The 16962-nt window shown below is 51.8% G+C and overlaps 3 protein-coding genes across 6 annotated transcripts; 1 reads left to right on the top strand and 2 right to left on the bottom strand.

Moving 5' to 3' along the window:
• Positions 1-1432: 1432 nt before the first annotated feature.
• PV10_03400 (uncharacterized protein) lies at positions 1433-4349 on the top strand. The gene has a single exon (XM_016367842.1). It carries the CDS (start codon positions 1792-1794, stop codon positions 4048-4050), a length of 2259 nt encoding a protein of 752 aa, XP_016227360.1. The 5' UTR covers positions 1433-1791; the 3' UTR covers positions 4051-4349.
• A 2404-nt stretch (positions 4350-6753) lies between these two features.
• Positions 6754-11152, bottom strand: PV10_03401. Of its 3 annotated transcripts, XM_016367844.1 has the most exons (4): positions 11069-11152; positions 10843-11010; positions 10421-10786; positions 6754-10257 (listed from the first exon to the last, which is right to left on the bottom strand). In XM_016367844.1, the coding sequence occupies exons 3-4, from the start codon at positions 10537-10539 to the stop codon at positions 7191-7193; spliced, it is 3186 nt and encodes a 1061-aa protein (XP_016227362.1). In that variant the 5' UTR covers positions 10540-10786; positions 10843-11010; positions 11069-11152; the 3' UTR covers positions 6754-7190. The 3 variants fall into 3 exon arrangements, with proteins under 3 accessions (XP_016227362.1, XP_016227361.1, XP_016227363.1); XM_016367843.1 differs by having other exon boundaries at positions 10421-11010; XM_016367845.1 differs by having other exon boundaries at positions 6754-11010.
• Positions 11153-11306: 154 nt separating this feature from the next.
• PV10_03402 lies at positions 11307-15961 on the bottom strand. 2 transcript variants are annotated; one of them, XM_016367847.1, is made up of 5 exons: positions 15004-15961; positions 13552-14952; positions 13205-13499; positions 12225-13156; positions 11307-12161 (listed from the first exon to the last, which is right to left on the bottom strand). In XM_016367847.1, the coding sequence occupies exons 1-5, from the start codon at positions 15133-15135 to the stop codon at positions 11682-11684; spliced, it is 3240 nt and encodes a 1079-aa protein (XP_016227365.1). In that variant the 5' UTR covers positions 15136-15961; the 3' UTR covers positions 11307-11681. The 2 variants fall into 2 exon arrangements, with proteins under 2 accessions (XP_016227365.1, XP_016227364.1); XM_016367846.1 differs by having other exon boundaries at positions 11307-13156.
• Between the last annotated feature and the right edge of the window lie 1001 nt (positions 15962-16962).

Consider the following 16962-nt stretch of genomic DNA (forward strand, 5'->3'; position numbering starts at 1 on the left):
CGAGGGGCCCAGCGGCAGTATTGACAACAAGACGTTTTCAACGGGCTCAGAACCCATGTCAACGACTCCATTATTAGAGTGGTCAACCAGTTTTGACCTTCTTACACGTCTCGCACGCGTGACGATCTGGCAGTGGCGTTGACAGCGACTAGTCGGTGGGGTTTGTAGGGAGGAAGGAGCTCATGATTATCGAGTCTGATTCCTGAGCAGCATGGCACCATGGATAAGCCATTCGTGCATACCTCGATTGCTACAGTCCTACAGTGTATAATGCATGCCTTGTTTTGTTTTGCGGCCTCACTCGCCTCTGATCTGAAATTTAGTAGCGAATTTTGAGTGATCCGAGTCTTCTTCGTAGATTACACTTCTCTAGGCCCTTACGAGCCGTTGACTTTCCGGGGTCACTGCGGTATCAGTGTATCACCGTGGGCTTTTGGTCATCAAGGTTTCTACTAGTCCCTGCTACATCAGGAATCCATGGCTGGGACAGCCCAGCGGGAATTGTGTGTGGTGGGTGGTGGGCGTGGCTGTTTGGTCGCTCACTCGTCTTCTTCGGGTGCTGACACAAGTGCAGAAGGACCAAAGGGCTGACCCACGCCCCGGGAGGGCGGCAGACTAGCCCTAGCCAGGCTAGGCGGTCGGATGGCTGCTGGCTGTGAATGGACCCCCAAGGCTTGGGCCAACACTGAACCAGTTAGATGATGACCTCGGTGGCTCCATGATGCCTTCTTGAGGTGTAGACTCCAGACCATCGACCTCTGCCGTGGGCCTGGCGAGGAGTCCGAGCAGACCGAGCAAGCCCCTCGCGCCGTGGTGGCCCTAGTGAGCATGTCTACGGAGTACTGGGGCAGACCAGGCCTTCGCACCCACTAATAAGAGCCCGGGGGGGCTCCACTGAACATACGCCTACTACTCCGTACGTATGCCCCCCTCAGCACCCTCTGGCATGCGTAACTTTGTAGGCAGGGTAAAAAGGGCCATAGGGTATGGTACAGGCACGGAGTTAGGGAAGGTTTGTAGTAGTCAAGTAGTCGTGGTGGTCTACTTGTAGAGGCGTAGAGGCGTAGATGCGTAAGTGCCAGGTAGAGTTGGGCTACGGAGTACTAGGCCGAGAATTGGGGCTGTCGGCAGTGGTTGGCTGGCACGACTGGCTGGCACTCACGCGAACACCGAACACCACCAAAATCCAGGCTTGAACAAGGGCGGCGCTCCCGCTGGTTGCCCATTCGGAAAACGCCATGCTCGTCCCACCGTCTGACCGCGTGCTCCCAAGCTTCAAGATCGCTTGGATCCTGCCCTGGCCTCGGACCCTCCACACCCTATCCTCCAATCATTGCCCAAGCCCGTCATGTCTCGTTGATACACTCGTGGTTTAGCCCTTCTGCCCTGCGGCCCTGCAGTGCTTGCCTGGAAACCTGGACCTGGTCTGCGACTCTGCCACTGCTCGCCTGTTGTTCCGTACCTCTCAACCCTCAAGTCGTAACCCTCGCTGCTGGGTTTCTTCTCTTTCTGCCCGACCTGACCACAACCTCAGCTCTCTTTCCTTCACATAACCCTCTCCCAACTTCTTTGTCATAACCGCTTGACTCTTTCTTTGTTGTGTGTTTGTCATGAAGCCCTGTGTCGGGCGTTGTCATTGCTTCGCAGCAAACAGACAAAGCCTGGCTCTAATGTCACCTTGACCACCCTGCCAACGCACGCCACCTTCAAGTCCAACACGACTATCCCCTCCCACCTCCACCTCCTCTCCCTCCCTCAGAACACTCTCGTTAAATATTATACCCAAATATCATGGCTTCTTGGAAGCCTCCTAGCACCGGGGTCCTTCTGCGGCACGACACCAAAGCCACTAACGCAGAAGATGCCCCGACACAAGTCATCCGCTTAGATCTTGGAGACTCGGCCACGAAAGATCTCCTTCGTTCTCTTCGACAGAACGAGCCTGTTCGACTTCGAGGTGGAAAGAAACCAACCGTACAAATAGGAAAGAAATCCGTCACCCTTGAAACCAGTGCAGTCAACTTCCCCTCGGAACTTTACTCAGCATCTTCCAGTGACAGTGGCCATCTGTATTTCTCGGGAAAATTAAGCCACACACTCGAGGTCCAGAAAGCTGAAGAGGTTACGGCAAAGAGTGATGAAGCGTTGGCTGCACTAGAAAGTACACTCAAGTCTATCCAAGAGCAGAGGGCTTCGAATGAAACCAGTATCATCGGCAGCAAGTCGGACAAGAGAAACGACAAGGGTGTCTCACCTCTACTCTCCCAGAATTCCTCTCTCAGGAAAGATCATCTCCTCGCTGGCATCAACAGGTCTACCCCATCCAGTCCCTTCCTCAGTGCATCCTACTCCCCCAGACAAGGACCCACATCCGCTCCACTCGCATCTGGTGTCTCTTCCAAGGACCAGATCCGTCTCGATGCCATCCGCAAACCTCTCATCCATCTCCTGGCCATCAAACCTCTAACCTCGAGAGGCGTTGCCGAGAAGTTGCGCGCTCCACGTGACGATGTCGAAAAGGTCTTGGACAAAGTTGCTAGAGATACAAAAGTTGGAGACGGGCGCAAGGAGCTTAAAGAGAAGTCGTATCGAGAGTTGGATGTGTTTGAATTCAGGTATCGAACCGACGATGATCGCCAGGCCGCCATCAACAATGCCATCACCGTCTTTGATCGTACTCGAGTGGATAAAAAGGACCCTCTGTGGCAACTGCTTCTTCCCAAGGAGGAGCGTGGCCAAGGCAAATGTCTGTCGAGACTCAACTTTGAGAAGCCACCGCCAGTGCCTAGTCATGCCACTCCAAGGCCCACCGACGACGGCTCCGATACCAAGCCCGAGACATCTGATCGTGAGCAGGCCAACAACAAAACCAAGAAGAACACCGCAACTCCACTGAAGAAAGCCAAAGAAAAGTCCATTGTCTCAAGGGTGAATGCCAAAGCAGATACCACCAAGTCCCCCCGATCCAAAGACACTGTGGCCAAGCCAGCCAAGTCAGAAGGGAAATTCAAGTCTTCCGAGCGAATCGAGGATTCTGACGAAGAAGCCGAAGCCGCCGAAGTTGAGGTTGTCAAGGCTAAACCAATTGCAGCTGCAAGAGCGAGTGTCAATCCAAGGAAAAATGCGGAACAAGAGTCATCCAGACCTCTTTCTTCGAACCCAACTTCTACAACCAAGACGCTTCACAAGTCTTCGCTCTCTAGCTCCTCTTCCTCGTCATACAGTGGGAATGAAAAGGCACGACCTGCGGCATCCGCAAGTACCAAGTCACTCAAAACAGGCAATGCTGCAGAATCGACCTCTAGCATGTCTCGAATATCCCCACGTCCAAGGCACGGTATCTCCCCCCAGAAACCATCACCTCTGGGCTCCTCTCCACCCACCACATCAACCGATGTTAGCAACTCCGGTCCCAGCAGCAAAGCATCAAACCAGTCTTCGGCGCCTTCGTCACCACCATCAGATTCCGACATACCCAAACCCAAACAGCAGACCAGCAACAAGTACTCTCCGGTCATCAAATCCGACCACACCAAATCACGCAATACGCCTCGTGGTGGCAGTCCACTCCGGACCAAGGCTGAAACTGCCAATGCTGGACGTCCCAGCAAACGCAAAACCGACGTGGAGGATGATCGGCCGTCCAAGAGGCAACAAACCGCCAATTTTACTCCACACACCCAAGCCAAGTCAATGCCTGATGACAGCGGTGCATACCCTTCCCGACCCTCAGCACCCATCCGTCAATCCTCCGATGCGGGGTCTGTTCGTTCATCGAGCCCCGAGAAGCGAATACCACGAAGAGCCGATGTGATCGTGGATGCCAAACGGTTTCAAAAATATTACAGAAAATACAAAGATTTACATGAACGAATATCGTCCGTTGATGAGAAAGATCGCGACCCCGAAGACATGAGCAATCTATGGAGAATGCATAAGCGGTTGACGGAAATGAAGGCCGATATCTGGGGCAACTGGGATAAAGTGGAGAAGATTAGCAAGATGGGCAAAGTCGACAAGGCTGTGAGACATGCTGTTGCGGTGGGTTGAAATTGACAAATTGGAGTTGTTTTTGGAGGCCATGCGATTTGATTTATGCGCACACAAGATCTATTACCAAGGCCTGGCAATCGAGAGGCAGAGGCAAAAAAGGAGTTTGTGATTGGGGAGTTAAGGAAGTTGAAACCACGATGCGAATTCGAGCACCGGGAACCAGAACCATGTGTCTACGAAAGCGAAGAGAAGACGATGACGCCAGGATGTCAACATGTTCATATCAGATCCTCCACGCCGTGGGTGGATGGAGAAAAAATGAGAAACAATAGTGAATTTAGTCTTGTTCTTTTGAAGTACGATCTTACTCAGAAGTAGTTGTTGATTGTCTCTGATCAAGGACTAGGAGAGAGAGTCAGTGAAGATCCTGATTGATAATGTTGTGAACTACCTATTGGTAGGCCAAGATCAGCTGTCTCCTAGCAGCTAGGTGAAGGTGAAAGAGTACCTTAAGAAAGAAGTAGAGTGAAAGAAAGGTCAGATCACCAGCAAACAACTCTAGAAGGCTGATTGTGCATCACCCTGCTCTACTTAGTCAATGTTTCTACTTGGCCATTCCTTCATGCAATTATTGTCTTCGCTGCCGATCTGATTTACTGTTCTCTATAACATCTCCTTCCGTTTGCCAGATCTTCGCCCAAACCTCCGTCCCTCCCCAGTTCCTTGTCGCACCACCAATTTTTCAGATTGCCTCATCCTAAACTCGACTGAAGAGATCGTGTCAGGATGGGGAAGATTAGCAAGCATGGCGAAAACCAGAACTCAAGCAACAAGCTAAAGGCTAAACCTCACTCCTCAGACGTCAAAAAGCATCACAAGACTGATAATGGTTCTGGAAAGACGCAAGAATCCAAGTCCACGCCCGGCGTTGGCCCCGTTGGCCCTATTTCTTCATCGAAATCGTCGAGAAAGCGTTCAACCGACGATGCTCCACCCTCAGGATCTGACCACCGTCGTTCCCTGTCCATCTCGGGTCTTAACCCCATGAGTCGTAGCCGATCTAGAACCGCCGACGACATTGCTACAGCACGGCCAACTCCGTTGTCCCCCTCCTTCTCTGCGACACGCCCGGCTTCGGCGCCATCGAAGAGAGTGTCACGGGTTCCTGGAACCTCAATCGCCGTTCCAGTCGATCGCAAGGAGAGTGGTGGCTGGCTGGCCAATAAGTTGAGAGAGGTCAGAAACCAAGCGAAGGTGAAGCCGACTTTCACAGCTGCGCCGAATTTTATCGTTGACGACGATGAGACAAGCGTCGAACAACCACCCAAGAAGAAAGACAAGGGCAAGAAGTCGAAAAAAGAGAACAAGCACAAGAGCAAGAGTAAGACCAAGGACGAGACCAAGTCCAAAAAGGAGCGCAAGGCGAGAGATCCCGAGTCATCCGAGCCACAGGAAGTAGAGGGCCACAACAGCAATCAGAGTGAGCAAGAGATCGAGATTGACAATTCAAATGCCAACGCCAGTGATCGTGACGATGATGATCAGGCAAGAGAGGTCAACTCACCTTCTCCGGTCCGCAGGCCCTCTGCACGGGTAACAATTGAGCCTTCAGCCGCAGTCGAATCCGACGCTGGCCATGCCATTCGCTCCGTCGAGTCACCACGGGCAGCGAAGAAACGCGAGCGAAAGAACGAAAAGCGTCGGGAGGCCCAGCGAAGAAAACAAGAAGCCAAGGACAACGCCGTCACCGTCAACGGGGTGCAGGTACAAGTTCCTGCTGGTCTAGGTAAGTACACAAATGATGAATTACCCCATGCGAAAGATGGTAGCACTGACGAACGAGTTCTTGGATGGCAATAGTTGTCGACAATGGACTCAAGCGAAAGTTGAGCAACGACATGGACCCTCATGCCAGTTTCAGCGCCCGACTCGATGGAGAGACTCGAGCAATCAAACGCCTCCGCGAAGCGCTGCCTGGCCACAAGGTCCTTCGCACGACTCAACGCTTATTTCGAGAATTGGGTTCTGTTCCTAGCGATATGGCCGTCTTGACTGAAGTGGCGAGAGAGACCATTGTGGACTTGGCGACGAGTCAGCTTTCTCAAGCCATCGGAGGCGGGATTGCAGGCGACAACAATTCACAACACCGAAGCAACCAGAATGAATCTCTTGGGTCCGAAATCATGCGAATGGTCCAGGAGCAGAAGGTCAAGCTGGAAAAGCTGGAACGCGATATGGAGAAGGCCAGGTCAGAGGAGATGAATAGGAAGAAGAAGACTCGAGCAGATGAGGATGTCAGGAGCAGTAGCGAAAGAGACAACCTCGATGAAGCGGTAAGAACTCATGAAGTTGCTGTCAGAGGAGAGAGCAGGGAAAGTCAAGAGGCAACTCCATCGCCGACTGGAAGACGTGATTCGAATTCAAGCTCAGGCCATGAGGCTGGTTCAGAGTCTGATTCCGACTCCGACTCCGACTCTTCGGCCTCGGATTCAGATTCAGACATATGATATGGAACTGGACGGAGCATACGACAATATCAGGTGCCATATGAGCTGCGCTTGACAAGTCTCTTCTCCAGTCAAGGAACTGGCATTCGTCTTTAAGCTGATGGACATTTTGAGATCGAGAGCGATTAGGCACGAGGCAGACTCATAGTTCGGCCTCAACTTCAAAGCGAACTAAGGTCGAAATTCAGGATGAAAATCATGCATGAAAGGCAGAACGTATGAAGAACGAAAGATGAAAGAACTAGACGAGCTCTGTGAATGTATCAGAACAGTCATGTGACACCCCACGCTACCACACGTGACATTCATCGTTCCCTTTATTAATCGTGTTGTCTGGGCACCAGGACCAGAAAGAAGTTCTTCGGCCTATTCAAATCCTCGGGGTACCTGAGTAGTGGAAACTCCCGCCTGTTGTAGATCAATTTTGAATCCCACGTCTTGCCTGTATGTTTGCCTGTACGCCGGTGTGCAACCCCCGGATTCCCCGGGCATCGATATGGCATCGTCTTCTCACATACTGCTTCAATCCCCGCCCGCTCGACGTCTCTTATAGATGGAATGTACGGTAAATAAATGGTTGAGCTGATATGACCATGACGATTTGATGCCTAGCTATTATGCCCCGAGATCTCCCATACCTACTTGTTTGTGTGTGCTGAGTTCCTCCACTCTGCTCTCCAGCTACGTATCTCAACCCAAAGACAAAGTCCAATCGCTGGCCCATGCGTTCCCACCCAATATCTGGTCCAGGTCCGAGACCACCAGTGTCTTCGCGTCAGAGTCGTAAGAGATCGATGCCGATGACACATTCTGACCGTTAATGTTCACAGATGTCCCTTGGCCTAGCTCGCTCTGGACACCCAGGAATGTGACATTACTCAACGGTAGGTCAAGACCAGTGTACCCGCCAGAGACGGTGACATCGAGGGAAGTCGGATTCGCGGCCGTGAAGGTGATAAATTTGGTGGCGTTGGGTTCCAACGACTCACCGTCATCAAGATACAAGGTTCCCTCAGCAGCGCCGTCAATGCCGGGCGCCACAAGCACCGACCATGGAGAAGAACGTGCCTCCTTTGTGGTCAGTGCCACGCCTTGAATGGCTAGTACGCTTCCACCGCGGATATAGACGGGGATATGGCCAAGGGGAGCGGAAATCGTGGTGTTCTTGGCCTCGGGCGCTGCGATTGGGGTTTTGTTGTACCAGTCATAATATGTGTCAGTCTGCTCGACGAGGCCTGGGAAGACTCCATTGACACTGGTTGCGCCTTGAGTCAGAACTGGCGTGACGAGGATGGAGCGGCCTAGGAAGAATTGACGGTCTGCATTGGCAAGGCTAGGGTCGTGTGGAAATTCCCAGGCCAAAGCTCGCATGACTGTGTCACCGTTGGTGTGTGCCTGATAAAAGAGCGTGTATAGATAAGGTAGGAGTTGAAATCGGACGGCCATGGCTTTCTGCGTCGCTTCAGCCACGGATTCCCAGACGTAGGCCTCTTGAGGGTTGGCCGAGAGGACGTTGTGGTTGCGATAGAAGGGGAAGAATGCCGATAGTTGCATCCAACGATTGCATAGTTCTTCGTCGCTGTTGCCGTTGAAGCCACATGTGTCGACACCAAACATTGGGATGCCAAAAAGCGAGAAGCTCAATGCTTGAGGAATCGAAAAGTACATATAGTAGAATTTCGACTCGTTGTCTCCACCCCAGTGACCAGCAACGGTTCCCGATCCGGGAAAGGTCGACCGTCCGATGATGAAAGGTCTTTTGCCAGGAATGGCCGCCTGCAAAGCAGTGTAGGTCGATTGTAGGATTTGATGGCCAAAGAGATTGTGCACGTCATAGTCCAAAATCCCATTGTTGTGAGTTGCATTGGGGGATACAGCGTGAACAGCGAGATCACCTTGAACATGATTGATGACATACGGTGGATGATTGACGTCTCGGAGACCGGGGGTGGGAGTGGTTCGGAGATAACTTGTTGAGGAAGCGCTCTCACTGGCGGACGAACTCGATGCCGTCGCCGTGGCTTCTTCTTGAGCCTGAGAAGCGGAAGAAGCAGATGCAGCCTCGGTTGCATTGGTCAGGTTGAAGCCTTCAGGATAGCCATAGATGATGTTTCCAGGTTCCCCTGGAAGTTTGAAAGGTGGATGCACAGGATTAAGGGTCAAGTTGCCTGTACCACAGCTGCCCACGCAAAATGATGATACCTCACTCATATCTATCCAAATTCCATCAATGGGTAGGTTCTGGTAGTAGGTGACGATTTCATTTTTCCACCAGTCGTGACTTGCTGTGGTGAGCCAGTCGGGAAACACAGTGTAGCCTGGCCACACTGATCCGATGTAGAGCGATCCATCCGGATTCAGCAGAAATGAACTCGACTTGTTTCCATTGTCAAACGTGGAATAAGCGTCAGATGAGTTTTCGGGGTTGGGTACGTAGATGGCACTGTCAATTATAGGGATGTAGTGACGTCCTCCATCGTGAAGCCGCTGGAGGAATTCGCGACCTTCGGAATAGCCAAAGCGAGTATCATCATTGTCGAAATCTCGGTACTGATTCATATAGTCGATGTCGTTCCAGATGGTTTCCAAAGGAATGCCAAACTGTTCGTATTTGTTGACCACCTCTTCTGTAACGGACCAGTTCTGATAGCCCCAGCGACATTGGTGGAAACCGAAGCCCCAGTATGGTTGGAGGACTGGCTGGCCAATGACTTGCAGATATTGACGAGTGACTTCAGGCTGTGTCGGGCCTGAAAAGAAGTAAAGGTCGATGCTACCACCCAGCGTTCTCCAGGTCACATTCGCATCTCGCAGGAGGACTTCTTGACCATGAGCATTTCGCAAGTACGCACCATGGGTGTATGAGGTATAGGTTTTGGACGGGTCCAAGTCATCAGAATTTTCGGTGACTAAAGTCGCCGTGTTGCCATCTCCAATCTCATAGTATGAAGTCTGGAGGTAGAATGGATGGCTCCCATAGAGATTTTTATCAATCGGATCACCCACATCAGCAGCATAGATTGTTCGAGTCAGATTATCACCCAATCTCAAGCCATGGATAACTTCTCCTAGACCGTAAATATTATAATTCTGGTCCTGTGCAGTGACAAACTCGATGAATTGGTTTTCAAAGACGAGTTTCGAGCCAGTGGTGGAGAAGATGACCTGGCCAGTACTGTTGCGAGTGACGTTGAAGGTGAAGCCTGTCTCTGCAGAATTGGACCAGGAGAAAGTCAGGTCGCTACTATTCTCCGTGCCGTTACCTCGGACCCCTTCGGGTGTATACTCGGTAGGAAGGATGTACCAGCTCTCGTTCTGAGGAGTGATGTTTGCAGGATGAATATTGACGTGTAGGCGTGAAGTGGTTTGATAGTCGACAGTGAGGACGAGATCCTCGATGTCAGTGCCATACACATTGCAAGGCGATCCTCCGAGGGTGAGAGAGGCAGTCAATCCAGTCCCAGAGATCTGGACATTGCTTGCCTGGTAGCCTGGACATTGGGTCTGTGCATCAGGTGCATCTGGATCTTGGATGTTTGGCAGTAACGTGGCTCCCTCGTCTGCCTCAGCGGGTACAGTGAATTGTGAAGAAGCAGTGGCGACGGTCGAGGTTTGAGAGGCATTCGATGCGGTCGGCTGTGCCACAGACAGGCACGTGGTGAGAAGGAGAGTGGCCAAAACAGAAGTGGAAATCATATTGGCGGAAGATATATCGCAAGTCTGCGGGTCAGGCTGGAGTGGTGGTGGCTTAAGACTCCTGTAGACGAAGTCAGGAAGAGACCAAAAACACAACTGAAGTAGGCGTCATGGGAAATGAGAGCCAGCCGGCAATGAATCGTGCAACCTGTGTCAGTGTGCGGTACCACGGGATCGAAGGTTGTATTTATATTTGAGATACGGAGGGTAGAAGTATGACTTACCATGATGACGAAGTCAGGTTCTGGAGGAGGAATAAGCCTGAAAAGAGGAACAATGCAACGCAAAAGGTGCTGATCACTGATGGAGGCAGCCAAGTCCGACCTAGGTGAGGATGGTCCATGGTGAATGAACCTCATCGATGGAAAGCGCTCGCTTAGCAATCCAAGTAGGTAGCAGACATGGTCATTGCAACGTCGCTGCTGGATTTGAAGAGAAGCCCGGCCAGTGATGCTCAATGAGAGCTTCCAGATTGTCTAGGCTGTATGGCTCGTGGGACAAACCCTATACAAGGGTTGACCTTGGGGTGGTCGCAATTGCGGGGAAGGATCCTGGCAAAGGCATCGAGAAGGGTTCGTGAAGGTTTGAAGCTGCAGGACGACGTCAGTGGAAAGGCGTTCTTGGAATTCTCCGGGCATGACCAAACCGTGTATCTCATAGAGATGGAGCCATCTCGAATATGGCATCAAGACGAGCCCTATTCGTCTGCAATCAGCGGGGACTTAGTATTGAGGGCTAGGAGATGAGAGAGAGCCATCAAAGCGAATGATGATGAGGGTGGTGGTGGGACATGGTGAAAGCTTGGACGCTGGCTCTACGAAGCTTGGTCAGTGATCAGCAAACCTTGACCCTGGACAGTGGGGGAAACAAACCAGTCGTAGTGTCACACTCATCCTGGAGAGATCCATATTCGTATGTTTCTGGCGTCAGGTTGTGTTGAAATGTCGATCAGTCAGTAGGAAACACCGATGAAATATCCGCAGCAAAAAGCAGTCAACAGTCAACAGTAAATCCTTCGCGTTCACATCATGTGATGTTTGTCACGTGTTGAGTTTGGAGGGCAACGTGATCACAATGATCAGATCAACAATCAAGACAAAATCAATTCAAGATCGAAATGCAATTCTTCTCATACACTGACTGCTATGTAAGGGTATCCCAGGCTGATTAGTTTGCAATAGCCACTCAACAAGCTTCTATCAAAGCGTTTCCGTTCCCAATCAACTAAAAACGCCGTTGCTTCTGCTTCACTTCCACACAACCGACCCTAGAACTCACTACCAATCCGTCCTGGTATGCTTGAAATGATTCCCCGTCAAAAAAGACAAGAGCTGTGCCTCATTGCACGCGACGAATGAATTCGCTGCCTCGGCGCCGCGACCATTCATTACAAGACATACCCTTTGTCAGCTCCAAAGCACTCGTTAGAAAAAGTTCGTTGGAATTATGAAATTAAAACATGTTGTTCACGCCTTCCCCGCGACCTCATCGATACTCCCCGTCCACAGGAGTCCGGCGTCGTCGGAAGAAGTCTTGCACTTTCTTCACCGCTCCAGATCGACCAGCGTGATGTGTCGGTCCGTGCTCATTGTCATACGCCTCAGTGAATTTGCGATTATTCTTGACGAGGACCCCACGGCCTTGCCGGCCTTGTTGCATTGATGGCCGACCTGGCTGCTCTGTTTCAGTCCCACTGCGACCCACCAGCTGTGCCATGGGTTCACTCTGTTGTCGATGATGAGGCGCTCTTCCTTGAGGTTGATAGATTCCAGTGCCCCCATACACATCGTTAGAAGCCGAGGCTGTCGGTGGGGGAGGCTGAGAATACCGCGATTGTGGGGGTCGTGAGAAATTGCTGTATTGGGTCGGTCGCGAATCATACGTTCCATCGTGGCCTGCAATCTGCGGGTTCATCGAATCCGGACGTGTTGAGCTTAGCGGTGTCGAAGGCTTAGAGTTATCCTCCTTGAAACCACCCATCAGACCTTTGAACGACATTGAGTTAGGAAGAAGTGAAATTCGCCGTACCGATTTTTCCGTCTGAACTGGTGATTCCAATTCTGTGCTTCGTTTCTTGCCCAAACCGAAGGAGAATGATCGTCTTGAGTCTGTCGACATTCGAGCTCCTCCCTCTGGAGGGTACTCTTTCATGCTGGTTGGAGGATACTTGCGTCCGTTTCGTTGTCGATCGCCATCTTTCTTGACCACCGAATTTGATCGTCCAAAGATACGCTCTCCAAGCCCGCTTAATGTGCTCGATCGTCGGTGATGGCTCTTCTGTGCTTGATGGGAGTTAGGAGGTGGCATTGGCGTTGTCGTGGGCTGCCCGATCGAACCTTGTGCTCCAGGGGAAGGCAGGGGCCCAGAGATGTTGTATCCTCGCCCAGGCTTGCTTGGCTGTGTCACTCGTCCTTGAGCGTTGGTCGTGGCAACCGTGGGTGCCACCGGTTGGCCGTAAGATCCTCGAGAGGGCAGCCGAAGGTCCGATCGTGTCGGTCCACTTGCTGAGGTCAATGATCCCTGGGTGCTTGGCCTAGTCGTGTACTGTCCACTTTGAGCCGCTACGATTGGTGCAGTGCCGAATGCACTTGTCGAGTCCGATACCGACCGAGGAATGTCGCGGGCCGGCCGTGTTGGGGGTTTCATGGATTGCTGAGTGGGAGGCTCCTGTGGCAGTGGTTTATTCGCATTCTCGGGATGCCAGCCATCCTGCGCTTGGCTTCGACTAGTAGCCGTGGAAGCCACCACAGGCTTAGTACGAGCTGTATGAGTCTGGGGTGCAACGTATTCTGGCTGCAAGGTGTGGCGAGACGCGGGCCCTCGGCGAGAGGCGTTGGAGCTCTCATCGTCTTGTAGCAAGCCTTCTTGGGCGCGTGCCAGGGTACCTGGAGAGGCTGCATGGGATCTCGAGGGTCCCTCTCGAACCGAAGCACTCCTGTTGAGAGTGGGTGGTTCATCTTCTGCGTATGAGTTAGTCCAGCCACATGGGCTCTCCAGAAGAAACTTACCAGCTGGTACGGTGGTGTGGGCAATATCAGCCACGTTGGTGGTACTGCTAGTAATGTGGGACACAACATGATGGTACTCGCTCAGCCAGCTGTGGCGAGCAACCTCGAAAAGATCAGCTCGCTTGCGAGGATCGGGCACCAGAATTCGTCGGAGAAGGTCTCGGGCGTGTGGTGTCACATATTCAGGGAAGGTCAACGGTGTAGTGGTGATGTATTTATACAGCAGGTTAATGTTGTCGCCTTCAGGGTTGGCCGGGTCATCATCAAAGGGCAGGTATCCAGCCAACATTGCATACTGAAGACGCAGTCAGTCAGGGGTTTAAAGGAGATCAAACAAATTGACTTACCAGAATGACGCCACAACTCCACACATCGACCTTTTTGCCGGTGTACAATGAGTCGCTGACGACAAGTTCGGGGGCTGCGTAGCAAGGACTCCCACAGCTCGTTTGCATCAGGTCTCCTCTTCGCATACCCCGGGCATCCAAACGATCAAGTTTGTACTTTCTGACAAAGTCTTTGTTGCCGAGATTGTACACTATCTCGTCGGCAAGCTCGTCTTTTGGATCAAAGTTGTTGGCGAAGCCAAAATCGGTGATGATGATGTTCTTGTTCTGGTCAAGGAGCAGATTTTCCAACTTCAGATCACGATGAACTATGCCCTTCTTGTGTAGGTAGCCTACACCTGAGACTAATTGCGCAAAAAGTCGTCGAGCGGCAGGGTCCTTGAGATATCGATTGTTCAAGATGTAATCGAACAATTCACCGCCAGAGGCATACTCGAGAATGATCCCAATGTGACGTTCCGTTTCCACCATTTCGTGAAGGCGGACAATGTTTGGGTGAGCAAGATCTCTCAGAATTGAGATTTCGCGATAAATCTTGGGAAGACGCGAGGGATTGGAAGCGACTGTTTCTCGGCGGATGAGTTTGATGGCCACTTGGGAAGTGCCGTCTTTCTTCCATCCCAGCTTGACCTTTCCGAACTCACCCTCGCCGAGTGTTTGACCCAACATGTAATCTCCAAATTGGACATCCTTCCTGCGTGATTTGGAATAGTCCTGTCGTCGCTGTGGGCCAGAAGCTGGCAGAACATCATCGAGGGAGGGATCGGGGAGTGTAGGTTCGGCGGCGATGGGCGCGGGTTGAGCTTCGGCAACTCTCTCTTGCAATCGTTGTGCGTCCACCTGAGGGTCGGAGACGACGACGCGGTTGATCACCTCGCTGTGTTCACGGACAAGAGAGCCCGGAGGACCAGGAGACGGCATGTGAGGTTCAGGTCGACTGTGCTTGACAGAAGGGTACTGGGCCGCCTCCCTGGCATTTGCAGAGATGCCTTGTGAGCTATCAGGGCTAGGTGGACCCCTCCGCCTGCTCCTGGCAGCCGAAGCGGCGGATGTGGCAGGATTCTCGAGTGGAAGATCTTTGTATTCGTCCTGATGATCCATGTTTTGATGGCGGGAACGAGCAGATTGTGGCTCAGTGTTGACCTGTCTCGTATGGCGCGACGCAGCAACTCTTGCTTCTAAAGGAGCGGTCGAGGGAGCAGGGGCGCGAGGCGAGTTTTGTTGCTGAGAAGATATTCTTGGAGGTGGGATTGGGGCACCGTCGTACTGGTCATGAGCAGCAGATTGTGACCGACTGTGATAAGGCAAAGTGGTAACAACGTCGTATGAAGCGCCAGGTGGTATTTGCTCATCCTGAGGCGTGTATCGTGAATGATCACTTGTGGGCTGAGGAGGATAATACTGTGACACATTAGTATGCTGCATGTATGCTTCTTGGGAAGAGTGAGTGACATTTTGGCCTGAATAATAGCCTTGGGCATCCATCTGAGAGTGATCGAACTGAAGATCTTGTGGGGTGGCATAGGATGAGGTGGTAGGGACCTGACGATATTGCCTCGAGGACTGCATCGCATCGGTAGACATTGTTGTTCCACCAAGTTCGCGGCGTCGTGGGGTGGCAGCACCAGATCTAGCAGAGATGGACTGGTGGTTGAAGGAGAGCAGAGAACAACTCAGTCAGAAATTGATCTATCAGTGTAAAAGTGAAGAAATCGAGACAGCGGTGACGGTGACGGGTAGCAGTCAACAGGCAGCTCGAGCAAGTCGAATATTATTGCATCGATGGAGGAACCACGAGGTGAGGCGCAACGAGGCCTGTTGTTGTGACGAGTTGAATCGCTGGCAATGATCTAGGCAGAGCAAGTGAAATCTCGAGGAACGATGTTTGGCACAGGTCGAACCAGCGACGAGTGACGATAAATTTCAAGCCTGTTTAATGAGGCTGCGACTGTGATGTGCAAAGTGCAGGACCAATCATTAACAGACACGGATCGTGATAAGGTGAAAGGGAGGTCGGAGGGTCGCGATCATGGCGAGGGAAGGAAGAGGAGGAGGGTGGAGGGGAGGGATAAGGTCGCAGTCGAGATGGACCACGAAACAAGGATGTATGTCCAAGGACGGCGAGGAAGGGATGGAAGAGGATGCGTGGTCTTGTTGATAATGACCAGCGATAGGAGTCGAGGTGGGAGAGGTGAGGTGAGTAAGAAGCGGAGGCTGAGGTTGAGTGAAGACACACGGTGCAGTTCTGATGCGGTGGGCCGACAGTGCAGACGATGTTGATAGTTTGGAAGTCAAGGCAAGTAGGAGTGGGAAGTGCGATGTCCAGGTGCTAGGGACGGAATTTGGTGTGCAAAGACAAAGTCAATGGGGAGAGAGGGCAGTTTACTCCAGAGGTGACTGATTAGGTATTGACTTGGGTTTGGCGAGTTGCCAGGCACAACAAGAGGGATCTTGGGCACTTTAGGGTGTAGCCGCAAAAGACCTCGGGCAAGGTTAGGCTATGTGGCACTGGTGGCTACCTTAGGTACCTACCTGAAGTAAATAGGTACTAGATGGTCTACTTACTATTGGCATCGGATTGTCAAGGGTCAGAGCCTGAAGGTTAGGGAACCCGGGGGCCGGAGGACCCTACTAGGGCTTCTCTAGGGCCGAGACGACAAGTTAGGATTCTTGTTGTAGCATTGTTGTGGAAATCTTACGGTGTACAGCAACCTGTTGGCCATGTTAATGACCATGACAATGGACGGCCTCTATGGAAAAGTACAAGCATCCCACGTCGGTAAGGTGCAGACGTCGTTAGGCTTCACTGCAACCTTGATTCAGCTATCGACAAGTATCCTCATTAACTTTCAGGTGCCTGTTCCCAATCAAGAAAATTTCTTGTAGGTGGTAAGGTTAACGGAGTAAACATTGACCAACAGGCACGTCGATCCCTGCCAGATCCATTCCCATGTCCACACCCATCATACATCATCCCAGTCCACATGCTTTTAACTGCAGTCCTGAAGGACTCTCCATACTGTGAAAAGTAGTACTTACATCCACAGGCCACCGCAGAAAATGACTACTGGTCCACGGCCACTGCCTGCTACTGCCATTTCTTTCTTCTCAGCTGAGGCCTAACCGAGCCTTGGAGACAAACACGGCCCAGCTTCTGTACGCGTAGTTGATTATGGGAGACGGGGCAAAATAAATGCAAGTCATCGATTGAATCTTCTACTATCCCTCGATTTCTCGATCTGGAGGCGCCGCCCGAAGACCAAGCAATTACGCCTGAGACTACCAGCGCCAAATCACCACTTGTCTGCATCATCTAATCAGCTAAACCTAACACGTCCCATACACAACCCTGCAACATTTGCCCAAGTGGGCTGCCAATAAAACTATTTGATTCTCCATTTCCGAGCAGTT

Source organism: Exophiala mesophila (assembly GCF_000836275.1).
Source record: "Exophiala mesophila strain CBS 40295 unplaced genomic scaffold supercont1.2, whole genome shotgun sequence".
Classification (NCBI taxonomy): domain Eukaryota; kingdom Fungi; phylum Ascomycota; class Eurotiomycetes; order Chaetothyriales; family Herpotrichiellaceae; genus Exophiala; species Exophiala mesophila.